The 14,212-nt window shown below is 45.6% G+C and overlaps 1 protein-coding gene across 1 annotated transcript in view; it reads right to left on the minus strand.

Moving 5' to 3' along the window:
• The window catches only part of FBLN1 (fibulin 1), a 147,234-nt gene extending 139,678 nt beyond the window's left edge, over positions 1–7,556 (minus strand). Inside the window, exon 1 of the mRNA XM_077807438.1 lies at positions 7,430–7,556. Coding sequence (XP_077663564.1) covers positions 7,430–7,556 — 127 coding nt within the window. The remainder of the gene's footprint in view (positions 1–7,429) is intronic.
• Positions 7,557–14,212: the final 6,656 nt, after the last annotated feature.

Raw genomic sequence — 14,212 nt, forward strand, 5'->3', positions numbered from 1 at the left:
AAATATTTTATAATCAAATTACATTAACATGTTTATGTAAAAAAATGAAGTTGTAACAGGGTGTCCGTTTGTGTAAGCAGCAGCAGGTCATGTAAGGCATCCTGATAACATGTTGCTCATTAATGAAGAAAAGCCTCGAAATTTCAGCTAAGGAATTTCCTCCACCCTTTGGTATCTGCTCTTTCCTTAGTTGTAGAATGAATGTGAGGGATCACTAAAATCTTATCCCCCCCCCAAACACACCTTCATATGCAGAGAGAATACTGACTACTCACGAAGAGAAATATAGGGCTTGATCCAATTCCAATGGAATCAATGAAGATATTCTCATTTAATCCAACAGGAGTTGGATTGGGCATTTAATCATTTAAATCCAAGACTATATTTTATCTTTGTTCAAATCACAACTATTTAAGGATTTCAGAAAAGAAAGACAGAGGTTCAATTCGATATCTATTCTGTGTAAAAATATGCAGTTAGTATTAATATACATTTCTTTCTCAGCAGGTTATTGGAGAGTATAGCTTTAATTTAGAAACACAGCTATGCTTAGAGCTTGATTTTCCATGGAACATAGGGATAAAAAAAACTTCCAGTGGTATCTAATTTGAGCACAACATATTCAATGCCTTGGACTTCAGTGTTCAGGTTCCTCCCACCGCCCCCAATATTAATTCAAGGTACAGCTTGACATTTCCATCAAGCGAGACAATCAGAATTTGATTTGATTCAGTGCCATAAAATCTGACATCCTAACATATTAATACTATTATCAGGCTCCATTTTAATGATAAATAACAGCTTCTAGACACAACACTAGCATTTTGTTTGCATCAATTCCCTTTCTCCTGAATCTGAGCAGCATTATGAAACCATACATTCTCTGTTTAATGTGACTTGCCAAGAATGTGAACACCATTTGGGCTACAAGCTTAGTTACATCACCGCTAAGGCATGAAATGATTTTCCCATTTACTTTAAAAATTTGGAAGTTATATAGGGCTTTTTAGATTAAATTTTAACTGACTGTTTCTAGTTAGTAGGTTTGAGTCTCAAGAATTTATATTTCATATTGGATAAATTGGGAAGCCTTTGGCCCCTGGAGATATCAAACTGATTCATGTGGAAGATAGTTGCTGACCATACAACAATTCTCCTACGTGTCCTGGAGAAAGACACTGAAATGTAATTAGGTCACTAGTGTTGCTGGCCATTAGAAATGAAAGCAAAATAGGATCTGCATATCGGATCAGACTAAAAGTCCATCCACGCTAGTATCCTGTCTCTGACAGTGACCTGTGCTAGATGTTTCAGAGGAAGGTACAAGAAACTACATAGTAGACACTTACAGAACAACTTGCCCATAGTGGAAATTTATTTAATTCCTAACTCTGTTAGGCCCTGATCCAGCAATGCACTTAAGCACATGCTAAGCTTCATGCTGGAGTGGTTCCATTGTCTTGATATGAACTACACATTCTGAGTTGCTTAAGTAGTTACTGGATTGGGGACTTGGTGATTGGCTTGTGCACTTAAACATGGCTGGTTATATACTTTCTAGTTTCTTAATCCTATCAAATATAATCCTCTATATTCTCATTAAACAGATAACAGGGTAAAAACAAGATTAAGTGCCTGACCTCCGTGCTACCTTGTAGCAATGAGTTGCACAGGCTAATTAAATATTGTGTAAAAGTATTTCTTTTTGTTTTAAATTTTTCCTTAATCATAGCATTAAATCTTAATTCCAACAGATCACATTAGCCAGCCCATTACATGAAACCAGAAGAGATTTTCACTCCAGTCAGATCCTTATCCAGAAACTTGTTTCAGTTACAGTTGCTAAAATACTTTGGGACAATTACTTCTAGTAATTAATTAATCTAAATCAGCAATACAAACATCAAATCCTCCAGAGCAGCTGAAATCTAAACAACCAAACATATTGAAGCCTATGAATTAACAGTACTCTTGCTGCAATTGAATAAATAGTTAGAGAGGTTTGCTGCAGTTTTAGATGTTCACTTGAAATTCTGGAACAGACAGTGACCAGTACACAAATAACATAATATCAAATGTGATTAATGAACAACTGAATCAAATGGTAAAATAATTAAAAACAGAAGAACCGGAAATAAGTTGTTTGTTATTAGAGACACAAAGTGGGTGACGTAATAGCTTTTATTGGACTGACTGCTATAGGTGAAAGAGACAAGCTTTTGCGCTACAACAGAGCTCTTCTTCGGGCATGTTAATCACCCCTGGTAAATTGTCATCAGACTCTAACTTAATTCTAATAAATAAAATAAAATTTTTCACCAAAGTCCATCTTTTGTATGATATAGGGAAAAGAAACTGTCTCACTGTTCTTAAAGTATACATAAAAAGGCCACATACTTCTGTGACAAAGTTCCTCCTCTACCTTGGCGGGTCCTGCGCTTATTGGCAGATTTTGCTCACCTCAGAGATTCACAGCAGCCCTCAGTTTGGCCACTTTCATGTCTCAAATCTGCAGTTCACTCAGATAACCTCATCACTGGCCAGCATGGGGAAAAGGAAGGAGAACAATCCCCACAGTCTCTGCCGGTCCACGTAGTGGGTCATGGGACAGGCTAGGGACCTTTCCCTCTGGCAGGACCCGCAGTCCAAGTCAACTCCTCCTGTATCCAATAGAGAGTTGTGGCAGGATGAGGGGAATCCGGGCCCACGCTCTACTCTAGGTTCCAGCCCAGGGCCTGTGGATCACAGCTGTCTATAGTGTTTTGTGTAACACCTGTGTGACAGCTACAACTCCCTGGGCTTCCCCATGGCCTCCTCCCAACACCTTCTGTATCCTCACCACAGGACCTTCCTCCTGATGCCAGATAGTGTTTGTACTCCTCAGTCCTCCAGCAGCATACCCTCTCACTCTCAGCTCCTTGCACACATCTCACTAACTGGAGTGACAGCCTTTTTAAACCAGGTGTCCTGATTAGCCTTAATTAATTCTAGCAGCTTCCCAATTGGCTACAGGTGTTCTAATTAACCTGCCTGCCTTAATTAGTTCTAGAAAGTTCCTGAGTGTTCTGGAATAGTCCCTGTTATTTTACCCAGGGAAAAGGGACCTGCTTAACCTGGAACTAATGTATCTACTTTCGACCACTCTTTTGTAGCCATCTGGCCTGACCCTGTCACACTACCTTTTTCTAAAGCCCTGCTGTATTGAGCTTTAGATTAGCAACTACAGGGTATATCTCAATTGCTGGTTTTATTTGACAGAAATAGAAAGACTATTGCTCTTGCATAAGTCTTGTTCCCAGGAGGCATAAATCTGTACTATTTGCTTATGAACGTTTTGAATTCCTTCTTTATTTCCAATTGAGGCTTTTTCTCATTCACTCTGATTTATTTCCTCATATCCTGCATTTTATCATAGCACCAAAGCATAGGCCTAGAGAAATCAAATTAAAAACCAACTTTCGCTTCCAGATTTAATGTAACACATTGCTTCTTTTTGTCCTCTACGAGGATGCAGAACCCATTCTTTCTCACGATGCATAAAAATTGCATTTTTAAATCAAGAACTGATTTTATCAACAACTTTAGGTGGGGGGAAAGCAAAACTGTGCATAATGCAAAAAGCTGCTCTGTTCATATGCGTGAAAGGGCCTGATGAGAGTGAGATGAATTATTTGTAATGCATAATTTATTCAAGGCTGAAAGTAATTTGGAAACTGTGCCCATGCATGGGTGCATAAACCTCCCCTTACATCCCTACTCAGATTAGCTGGGCTGGACATTGTGGGTGATATCCCCGCCTTCGATAGCAGCCTCAGGGAAGACGAGTGCCCCAGCATGGGTCTTGACTTGTTTGCAGGGGGGAGCTCCCATGTTTGCAGGGGGGAGCTACTCTTGACTAGCCGGGATTGCTTGTGCCTCCTTTTGGGCCTGGGTGAGGGGGAGCAGTGCTGGGTGCCAGCGGAGCACTGCGCACCCAGGCTGATGTGCTGGGTGCCAAGTCAGAACATGGCTCTGAGGCCGGGCGCAGGGCAGCCTCCATCAGCAGGGCTTTCAAGTGTACATCCTGGTCTTTGGGAGTGTGAGGTCTGAAACTCTTACAAATGTGGTACCTCTCTTAAACATGCACCCTCCCAGACACTTAAGACAGCTCATGTGTGGGTCACTAACCAGCATGGGTTTGTGGCAGGCAGCGTACAGCTTAAACCCTGGGGACTGGGACATGCCCCGTCCCTGGGACTAAGTTCCTGATGGGACCTCAACTAACAGTAGACTAACATGAGACTAACTAACTAACTAACTAACTAAAACTATTTACAGGTAGAACTCTGAGAGTCCAGAACAGAGAACCAAAGGGAGATTGCAAGAGCAAGCAGTGTTCAGCAACCATCATTGGTGATAAGAAGGAACTGAGAGGGCACAGGGCCAGCAGGCCCCCATATACCAACGCATGAGCGTGGGACTCCAGAGGGCGCCAGAGCCAGCCTTACAGATATCGCTAAGGGAAAAATCTCCAGCAGCCAAGCACATGGGCACACACACCCCTAACACGGAATCGACATGAGCAAGCACTCAAAGAAGAAACTCCATTCTATAAAAACATGAATTATCACATTTTTGCTGACATGTTGCAGTTTGTTGGTTATTTGGATCAGTCTGTATATTTTATCTGACAAAAATATACTAGTCGTTTGTACAAAAAAAATTTAGAAAGGGATAAAGATTTCATGCTATTTCTATTATAAACACCTGTTTTATCTATCAATTATTATTATTTTAGAACCTAGAGTATGCTATGGTTTTCATAGGAAACAAAGAAAGGCATTGTGTCCCAAATCCTGCAATGGTATTTGTGCCGAAGGATATTGACATTCATAAATATTATCATTCCCCCACTGATACTGTAATTCAAAGTAAATCTTTTCTTAATTCTAATTTTATGTCCTAGGTCATAGAATTTATAGTTCTCAGATCTGGAAAGATTAGGAGTTTAGATCCTGTCCTCTTTGTTTTTTTTTTTTTTTTTTTGCCTACAACGTTTTATCTCAACCACCTGATTTGGACAATTTTTTCTTCTCTCCCTTTACTTTATATAAAGTATACACACTGAAGCCCATATATAAAATATAGGGAGAGAATAACAAAAAACAAAACAATAGACTGCGTGAAATTCTGGATCCACTGAAGGCAATGGCAAAACTCCCATTATTATCAATGGGGTCAGGAAGAGTTCACCCATTATATCCCACTAGTAGCTAAAATCCCGTGCTGTTGCATGGATATGGCAGTTGGTCCAAGTAATACACCACCTGTGCAGATTCCCTCATACAAGAAGTGAAACAGTTGCATGCAAATTCACTACAGAGTGAAGGTGGGGATTGGTTGCATTACCTCTGATATACCAATGGTCTTGGACTCTTGGCATGGCATAGATACATGCCTTACTGTAGCTGTACACTGCATGGGTATGATTCTTAAAGTCAAAATGGCTGAGAACTTAAAACTTGAACAGTAACAGACCATGAAACCCAGTGATGGTTGAATCTGCTGATATTCTAAACAAAAGCTCTCCGTAACGCTTGTAGCTGTTTCCATTGCATCACACTAACTCAGACATTCTAGGAAGGATCACAGAGATTCTCTAGCCCCAGGGCCATGGTGGGATAACAGAGCTCCTCCCTCCCTGCCGCGGACCTAGGACCGGAGCAACTGGCTCTCCCTCCCCACCGAGACCAAGTACTTGTGGATACATTTATTCAGATGGCTCCATGATGCACAGATTTTTGTTGAAATGATGAGTGCACTGCTGTTTATTTCTATGCATATAATGTACGTGCATGTGTTGATACGTTTAATGTGTATAATGTATGTGCGTATGACTTGTCCCTCCAAAAGCAGTCAAATTTAAATTCCTGCAGACACCCCTGAGAATCAGGGGAGGCAGTACAGCAGGCTTTCAAGTGAGATATATGAGAGAAGAAATGATGGTGTAGTATAAAGGTTTTTATCAACAGTTATTTTAGTTATCCTGAATCCAACTCTATAGATCTCTAAAGGGAATTTTTCTGTATGCAGATGTCATAGTTTTCAGGTCTGATGTCCCAGTATCTTTTACTGCTTAAAGTAAGTGCTTGGGGTACCATTGTGAAACTGGCAATCTACCCTCTCCTGTAACACAAGTCTGCCATTTCTATATCCGAGGCTCACAAGATTTCAGACCTCAAACCTGTCACTGCTTCAGGACTGAATACTAATCACCCTGCAGCAGTGTAGATTTGGGAGGTGGGGGTGGGTGTAGTTCCTTTCACATATGGGAGAAAGGACAGAACACTTCCCTGGAAGATTGATTGTAAAAGAAAATGGTGTCTGTCTGAAGATGACCAGAAGCTTGGAAGGGTAGAACTAGTTCCACTGGGGATTACCTGCTTTTTGTCCATTGAGCAAAGTAAATGACAATTTTCATATGACTGTGCAGTTTTTCAAATGCATAGCATCACCGTCACACACAGTAACTTGTGGTGTCAAATTGTCCACAAATTTGAGGATATTTTCACCCTTCTTTCTTGTTAGGATGCTCATAATCCTGATGCTACAGTAGTGTTGTTGGTTTTTCAGGCATTCTAACCATTTTGCAGCTGCTGCATAACTTTAAAGTTCTTGAATACCTCATTATTTTAGTTCAGACTTTGCCATTTAATCAAGTGATATGAAGTAACCTCTAAATCACTTTGATGGAAAATGGTCATAAAAAGTTTAATAAAGCACAAACTTTATTAGTTTATATCTTCATAAGGCTGGGATATTAATGGATCACACATAACTAGTAATAGTGTGTCTTCCTTTTCTAACACAGATTTCAGGCACTGCCATGGTTCTTAATACCTTGTCAAGAAAAAAGAGAGCACATATTAGAATGAGTGCTGTTTTGTTTCAAGTATTAACAGAGCAGATGTATCTGCAACCTCACTAATCTTTTCATCTTTGTATATCACTGCAAAATGGCATAATCACACTAGATCATATATTCTTACAACAGAATTACTTAAAAGCAAACCTTATCCATCATTTGTAAGGACAGAAGGCAGACAGAATTTTATGTTGTTAGGTAAATTGTGTAATTTTTACTATGACGTCTACTGACTTTTGTTTATTTTTTGTGGTTTCTTCTTCAGACTGGATTTTTGTGGTTTTGTCTATGAAGAATTATGATTGCGCATAAGAAGCCACAGGAATTAGATTTCTCAGAGTAAGAGTTCATTATAATTTCTATCAAGCAGCATCTTGTTTTAGGATATAGAGCAGATATGGCAAAGACAATTATAATTGTGACCCCCCCCTGGTTCCACATGTGAGTAAAGTAACATGTGTGCATAAATGATTGTAGGATCAGGGCCAATACTTGTTAGCATGTGTCACAGGGTGCTCTACTTACTGCAGGACAGCACCTCCCCCTGGTGGTTCTGGGGATTAGCTCTGCAAGGCAGGCACTCCTTCCCGCAGTTGCACTCCATGTCTCTGTAGCCCCCTTCTTGCTCCAGGAGCTGCTGGGGCCTCTTCATGACTCAGCCTTGTTTCCAGGTCACTCAGCCATGTCCCCTTCCAGGGTAGTCTTTCAAAGTCTCTTGCCACAAAAAGCATCAGGCAGTCTTCATGCCCACTGCCTGGACAAAGTCCCTCCAATAGTGATTCAGGCAGTCTTTCTGTTCACTGCCTGTAACACCACCACTCTGCAGTGGTTGGTAGGGGAACCACGCCCACCTCTACTCTAAGTTCCAATTTAGGACCTATCGTGAACTATTAAGGTCCGCATCGATACCATCTTACTGCTCTCACACCGGACTCCTTCTGACCATGTTCCTTTCCCCCTTCCGTATCTCAGGGAGCAGGGACTGCAGGCTTGCTTCCTGCTGCCTTACCACATTATTTCCAGTCTCCTAGCTTTATAGAAGCTCTGCCTGTTCCCTCACAGGTGAGTTTCCTTTTAATTAGCTTCCTCCAGTCTAGATCTCCCCTCTTTACAGCCCAATTGGTTGATTGGGACCACTTGGCCTAATTCAGCTTTTGCAGTGTGGGGAGCATGCCAGTTAATTTTCAGGACTGAACTATTTCTTCCTATGTATATGAACAAGTATTCTAAAAGGATAAATATAAAGAGAGTGCCACTGCTGAGAACATGTGACAAGATCTTCATAGGAAAAATTATACATAAAATAGGAATAACTATACATAAAGAGTAGCATTTTTTCCTCCACCCTACAATTTATTTCCACCATATGAACTCACTTATTTCCCTTGTTGTTTATAATAGCAGATATCAGATATCCCTTTAATATTAACAACAACAGATGGGTCTCTAGTGCTTGCTTATGCTAAACAAAGCCAAATAATTATAGCAGTGGTCCGCAAACTGTGGAGCGCAGTCCCCGAGGGGGCGCAGAGGAGCATTCGGGGGGGGGGGGGGTGCGGTGTGGCATGGGCCAGGCCCACTGGGGGGGGAGGGGAAGGAATGCCGCCCAGCTCCGTCCCAACTCACAGCTCTGCTCCACCTTCTGCTCTGTCCTCAGGCCAGCTCCGTTCCCAGTCCCAGCTCCATTCTGCCCCCAGCCCAACTCTGCCCTGCCCTCATTCCCTCTCTCCCGCAGGCCAGCTCTGCCTCTACCCACAGCTGCTCCCCCATCCCCAGTTCAGCCCCCAACTCTGCCTTCAGTCCAAGCTTTTCTATTGAGCCAACTGTGCAGTAATGGTGGGGCGGCGCAGACAAATTCCGTTACTGTTAAGGGAGGGCATAACAGGAAAAGTGTGGGCATCACTGAAATACAGTAATATTTAAACACTAATTTGCAGAGCTAATCATGAATAAACACAACTGAATGCATCCGATGAAGTGAGCGGTAGCTCACGAAAGCTTATGCTCAAATAAATTTCTTAGTCTCCAAGGTGCCACAAGTACACCTTTTCTTTTTACGGATACAGACTAACACGGCTGGTACTCTGAAAACTGAATTTTTGTTACTTATCTAGAAGTATATCCTGTACCACACATCAATTTATTAACTTAGTACATTGAAATCTGTTGAATTTACCAGAGAATGGGTTTTGGCATTAGCATTCAGACTTTTGTGTTTTACCAGGCAGTTCTCGATTTGCACAGCATCTAACTACTGATGACATAATAGAATGATCTGGTGGTCCCTTCTGTCCTTAAACTCTATGACCCAATGGAATATTGGATTTATCGATGCATAGACATAATGGACCATATTCTGATCAGTTCAAATCAAGGGTCATTCCACTGAAGTCAGTGGAGTTGCACCACTGTAAAATTGCTGAGGGATCAAAATCGGGCCCCATAATTCTATGAAAATGTTATGTCAGGTCCATTTGTTCCCATTAGGCTCACATGGTATTTTCAGTGACGATTTGCCATGCTTCTCAGTACACATTTGCATTTGGTTGGAGCTATAATTTAAACCTCCTTCGGGTACTCACATGAATACTACTAATGTTAATGGAACTACCTACATGATTAATATGAGCAAAATCTGACTGTTTTATAATATATTTTCATGTTATATTTGGTTGCAGTTACATTTCAGGTGAATGAGACTATATGCTGAACACTGCCTACCACGGTTTGGATCAGGTTCTATATGTTGAAAACTTAGCATTACACAATCAGAACTTAATGACACAGATGTCCCTTTAAAGGAACAAACAAATAGCAGGCTTTGATTTCCTTGAAGTTACAATTAGTTCTGATGAAACTGAAATGCTAAACAACTCCTTCAACTTTTGTAACTTTCAGAGATAAAATGATATCATTACAGGTCTCTCTTCTTGCTTAATATTTTGACCCTTTCACCTAACTAGTGAAATGGCATTTGCAGAAATGTGCTTAATTTCATGATCTTTTTGGATTCCCACGCCTAATACTAATCTTGCCAAACTAATCCCATGCCAAACATCTTCTAAAGAAGCAACTCAGGCTAAAATGCTTGTTATGAAAACAAGCAAATATGACCCCTACTGTTCTGAGAGTTGACAAGCAGGGAAGGAGCTCAAATATATGTGATTTTCAAGACATCATTTAGATGCTCAGAGGTCCATGGAATGGAACTACAGCGATTAGGCACATAAGTACTTAGACAGATAGCTCAACAGATCTCACCTCTGTATATATTTCCATATATGTGGTTAGCCAACTCATATTCACATGAAAGGGAATGCAATTTATACTTCGCCAACTTGCAAAAGGTATTATAGGGGGCAAGCTGGTAATTGAAAAGGCTGGTCTACATACACTTTTTGTACCACTGTAACTTTATTGGTTTGAAACTGCCATAGTTAAAACAGTACAACCGCCTAATGTGGTGTGAAAGGGTCAGGCCAGATGGCTACAAGAGAGTGCTTTTTTTTTTTTTTTTTGAAGCAAAAGGTGTTTTATTTGCATAACACACTTACAAAACAAAACAGCAGCATATGCAATGTATAACACAGCAACCACTCACAATTTTTTCTCATTAGCTTCAGGGGCGGGAAGTGTTCAAGCTTGCCTGGGCCCAGAGCGGGGGGCTTCCTCGACTCTTGTGGTCTTCCACCCTTCCGAGTTACCTGGTGGTCCAGAGCGAGGGGGCTTCATCGACTCTCAAGGTCTGCCACCCCCTCGAGTTACCTGGAGCCACGCCCGAGTGTCACCAAACAATTCCCTCCTCTGAAAGCACCCAACAAAAGGGGCAGGCTGTGGGGCGGACAACCCGGGAGGGGCACGTGCACCCACGTGTGAAAGGACCCCTCGAAGGTGGTGGTGTCCGCAGCAGCAATGGCTGGGGCTGGGGTCGGGGTCCCTTACTCTCTCCCCCAATCAAAGGGTCAAAACAAAGGAAGCCGGACGGGGACACCGAGCAGAGAGCCTCGGACAGCAGAGAGCCACCACTCTTCAAAAGCATCAAGGGAGTCGGTGGACGCAGCCCAGAGGAACTCCGCCCAGATATGTGAACGGACTGAGGATCGGAAAATGGCCCCCAGTCACAGGAAACTTCATCGGCCAACCTCCTCTCTCTGGTTTTATAGACGGCCGTTTTAGCCAGGGCCAGGAGGAGGTTAACTAGGAGATCCTGCGACTTTGTGAGGCCACAGATGGGGAGTGCATAAATAAAAAGGTGAGGGGAAAAATGCAACCAAAAACGTAATAAAAGATTTGTGAGGAGCCGGAACAGGGGCTGCAGCCTGGCGCACTCCAAATATACATGTGCCAGGGTTTCCCTCACACTGCAAAAGGCACAGGTATCTGGGATGGGGTTGAACCACGTCAAGTACATGCCCGTGCTCACAGCTCCGTGAAGGAGCGGCCAACTGATGTCCCCGACAGGCCTTGGAACCAAGATGGAATACAGGCTGGCCCACCGGGGCTGCTCACCCTCCAAAGGTGGCAGAAGGTCTCGCCACTTTGTGTCGGGGCGGGCCACTAGGGAGAGGGCGTGAAGGGTGTGGAGCAAGAGCATGTATAGATGTTTCCTTGGCGTGGTTTGCAAGCATACTGGCTGCAGTTCATGCAGCCAGCTCGCCATAAAGTGGTGAGGGGGTCGACTGGGTCTACGGGGCAGGGGTCCAATAAAAAGGTCCGGCGGGCCTAGGGTAGAGGATGGGCGGGGCATGCCCTCGAGCAGGACCCGATCGAGGTAAACTCTAGCAGTGGGCGGCAAAGCGGCCTTCACCTCCTGAAGTACGCGCCAGGGGGTACGAGGTCTGGAGAGCCCAATGCGCTGAGCAAGCGTCAGGGGATCCAGCCAGTCTCCCCGGTCGTAGTCCAGGAGGTCTCCGACTCTCATGACTTCTGCCAGGATCAAGCTCTGGCGCACCGAGCGGGACTCCGCCACCTGCACACGGAGCTGCGGGTTGTGTAGCAACCGCGAGGAGATCTGCCCCCCTTGGTGGCCGCTACGGACCTGGTAATTAAAAACAGTTTCCAAGTCCGGAGGAGGTCCTGGTAGAAGACCGGCAGCCCGGAGAGGTCTCGTGGAAGACCTCCCGGACAGAGATAAAAGAGCTGCCGGTCATATCAGAGCCCTCGGATGCGGTGCAGGATGGCGTGCGCCAGTATGCTCCACGCCGAACTGCCTGCACCATAAAGGAGCCTCTGTAGGGCCTGGAAGCGGAAGATGCAGACCTGAGTGTGCAGACACTTCGGGCCCTGTCCTCCTTCCTTCAGGGGTAGATGAAGAACCCCTACAGGGGCCCAGTGCATTCTTGACCAAAAGAACCCCAGAATCGATGTCCGGAGGTTGGTCAGGAAACCCGGGGCTGGGACCAGGGTGTTGAGCCGGTACCAGAGCGTGGACAGGACTAGTTGATTAAGCACCAGCGCTTTCCCACGAAGGGAGAGACATCGTAGTAGTCCCATCCATTTCTGGAGTCACTCTATCACCCCGCCCTCTAAATTTTCCCAGTTCTCCGGCGGAGAAGGAAGCGTGGCAGAAAGGTAAACGCCGACGTAGAGCAGCGGACCCGTGCTCCACCAAATCATCTGAAGCACACGTGGGAGGGAGCTTGCCTGGTGCCAGTCTCCTACCACCAAGCCAGAGCTCTTGACGCGGTTGACCCGGGCAGAGGAGGCTGCCAAATAGATGGCCTGGCAAGCCTCCACCCGCGCCAAGTAGCCAGAGTCCTGGACCACGAGGAGCACATCATCAGCGTATGCCGACAGGACCAGCCACAGCTCCAGCTCCCGCAGCACCAACCCTGCCAACCTCCTGCAGAGGAGGCAGAGGAAGGGCTCAATCACCAGAGCATACAGCTGGCCTGAGAGGGGGCACCCCTGCTGTACTCCTCGCCCGAAGCTGACCGGTTCGGTCAGGGTCCAGTTGAGCTTAACCAGACACTTTGCGGAAGTGTACAGCACCCGGAGAAAACCCACAAACTGGGGTCCAAAGCCAAATGCCTGCAGAGTGCTCAGGAGGTACCCGTGGTCCACCCTATCGAATGCCTTCTCCTGATCTAGGGACAGGAGGGCGAACGATAGACCATCTCTACACTCGAGTTCCAAAAGGTCCCGAACCAGAAATAGGTTATTAAAGATACTGCGGTCCGGGACGGTGTAGGTCTGGTCTGGGTGGATCATGTCCGCCAGCACAGACCTTAGCCGCAGCGAAATTGCTTTCGCTACGATTTTGTAGTCTGTGCTGAGGAGCGAGACGGGACGCCAATTTCGTAAATCGCAGAGGTCCCCCTTCTTCGGCAATAAGGAGAGCACAGCTCGCCTGCACAAAAGAGGGAGGACCCCGCTCTGCAGAGATTCGGCCCAGACGGTGACTAGGTCTGGACCAAGGACATCCCAAAACACGTGGTAGAACTCCACGGTCAGCCCGTCCACGCCTGGAGACTTATTAGTGGGCATACGACAGAGGGCTTCCGAGAACTCAGCCATAGTGAGAGGCAACTCTAGCCGGTCTCGGTCGCTTGCGCCGACCGTAGGGAGCTCCTCCCAAAGCACTCTGCAAGCGCTATGGTCGGTCGGATCCGGGGAGAAAAGACTTGATTAGAAGGCTCGGGCCCTCCTGCACATCTCTGCCGGTTCTGTGAGGGGGGTGTTGTCTTCTGCCAGGAGGCAGGTGACGTGTTTCTTGGCCCCCCTCGTTTTCTCCAGGGCATAGAAGAAGTGGGAGCCGCGATCCATCTCCCGAAGGAGGCGGATGCGGGATCGAACAAAGGCGCCCCGGGCCCGATGGTCCTTGAGGGCCCGGAGCTCCTCCCGCTTCTCCTGGCACACTCCACAGAGGAGCGGGTCCTCGGGGCTGGCGGCCAGACGCCTCTCCAGCTCTAAGACCTCCTGTTCCAACTGCTCTATCACCGCATTTCTCCATCGGCTGGTGCCCCGGGTGTAGTCGCGGCAGAAAAGCCTGGCGCGCACCTTCCCCAGGTCCCACCATCGCCACGCCGAGGGAAACGCACGCCACCTCCCTCACCAGGCCAGCCAGAATTCCCGGAAGGATGTCACGAAGCCCTCATCCTCCAACAGGCTGTTGTTAAAATGCCAATAGGCCGGCCCCGACGGAGGGAGGCTGTCACAGTGGCTAGGTGATGGTCACAAAATGGGGCCAGCCAAATGCTGGAGGAGTGGGCTCGTGAGAGATGGAAGCGTGATAAATAAATGCGGTCCAACCGGGAGTGGCTCGACCGATGGGTCTCCTGCACGAAAATAACAGAGTACCCTCCCTCC

Source organism: Eretmochelys imbricata, chromosome 1 (genome assembly GCF_965152235.1).
Source record: "Eretmochelys imbricata isolate rEreImb1 chromosome 1, rEreImb1.hap1, whole genome shotgun sequence".
Taxonomy (NCBI): domain Eukaryota; kingdom Metazoa; phylum Chordata; order Testudines; family Cheloniidae; genus Eretmochelys; species Eretmochelys imbricata.